This window comes from Acanthisitta chloris, unplaced genomic scaffold, assembly GCF_000695815.1.
Source record: "Acanthisitta chloris isolate BGI_N310 unplaced genomic scaffold, ASM69581v1 scaffold42276, whole genome shotgun sequence".
NCBI lineage: Eukaryota > Metazoa > Chordata > Aves > Passeriformes > Acanthisittidae > Acanthisitta > Acanthisitta chloris.
In genome coordinates this window covers 1-1,302 of record NW_008677227.1, presented here as the reverse complement: position 1 = coordinate 1,302, position 1,302 = coordinate 1, and the positions used below count along the sequence as shown (strand labels likewise).

The window sequence follows — 1,302 nt, the reverse complement described above, 5'->3', positions numbered from 1 at the left end:
GAGTGGTTCATCAAACTGCTGCAGGCAGAGGTGGAGAAGATGGAAGGCTGGTGCCAGCAGATGGAGAGGGAGGCTGAGGATTATGACCTGCCGGAGGAGAGTGAGTTCAGGGGGTTTGCGGGGGGTGGAGGGATTGGGGGTTCTGTAGAGCTGGGGGAGCACAGCTGTGGTCCTGCAGTGCTCCCAGCTTGGAGCCAAGGTTAAAGGGGTTGGGTGAGGGCAAGAAATACCTGGAAACCTGCTGGGATTAGTGGGATCTTGGGGAGGGAGGAGACACTAGGTTGGATGTGGGTAGTCCCTGGGCTGTCCCCACTGCACAGGGGAGAGGCTCCACTGACTGTCTGCTCTCCCCACACCAGTACTGGAGAAGATCCGGAGCGCGGTGGGCAGTGCCCAGCTCCTCATGTCCCAGAAGGTGCAGCAGTTCTATCGCCTCTGCCAGCAGAACATGGTGAGTGTGGGCAGCAGTGCTGGGGGTCAGCTGTGGGGGGTGAGGTGTCTCATACCCTCAGCCAGTGGAAAAGGGACTGTGGAGAGAGCTGGACATGGATCTCCCCCGGCAGCAGTGGGAGCAGAATGTCTGCATGGCCTGCAGAGCCAATGTCCCACGGGTGACACTGTCCCCACAGGATCCCAACGCGTTCCCTGTGCCCACCTTCCAAGACCTGGCTGGCTTCTGGGACCTCCTGCAACTCTCCATTGAGGATGTCAGCATGAAGTTTGCAGAGCTGCAGCAGCTCAAGGCCAATGGGTGGAAGATCATGGAGCCCAAGGTAAAGGCAGAGCTCTACTGTGGCATTCATCCCTGTCACCTCCCTCCCTCCCCCTCCCCAAACACATCTGCACCCAAACCACCACTGCTGGGCTGTCACTGGTGGCTACTTTCAGCCAACACTTGAAAAACAGCTGGGGAAAAGTGAGGCTAAAGAAGGGCTGTTGTCCCACTGAGATATCCCTGCAAAGCGCTGGGCAGGGTCCTGGCATGGGATGGACGAAGGGATGTGCAGCCCACGGGGACATGTGGGAGAGTCTGTGGAGCCTCTCGGCATGGCTTTGGCACCCGTGGCAGCGCTGCATGGACGCTGGCTGTGCCGAGCCCGCCGGGATGCCCGTCCCCTGGAGGTCCCAGCGGTCCTGTTGTCTGTGCAGGAGGAGAAGAAGGTGCCTCCCCCGATACCAAAGAAGCCGCCGCGCTCCAAGGTGCACCCGGTGAAGGAGCGCTCCCTGGACTCGGTGGACCGGCAGCGGCAGGAGGCTCGCAAGCGGCTCCTGGCAGCCAAACGCGCCGCCTCCTTCCGCCAG

At 61.1% G+C, this 1,302-nt stretch overlaps 1 protein-coding gene across 1 annotated transcript; it reads left to right on the top strand.

Moving 5' to 3' along the window:
- Positions 1–3: 3 nt before the first annotated feature.
- LOC103803838 (disks large-associated protein 3-like) lies at positions 4–1,299 on the top strand (the record flags this gene model as incomplete). The annotated part of the gene is made up of 4 exons (XM_009076415.1): positions 4–100; positions 360–451; positions 630–773; positions 1,150–1,299. Coding segments are annotated over 4 exons (483 nt in total), but the record flags the coding sequence as incomplete, so codon positions are not given.
- Positions 1,300–1,302: the final 3 nt, after the last annotated feature.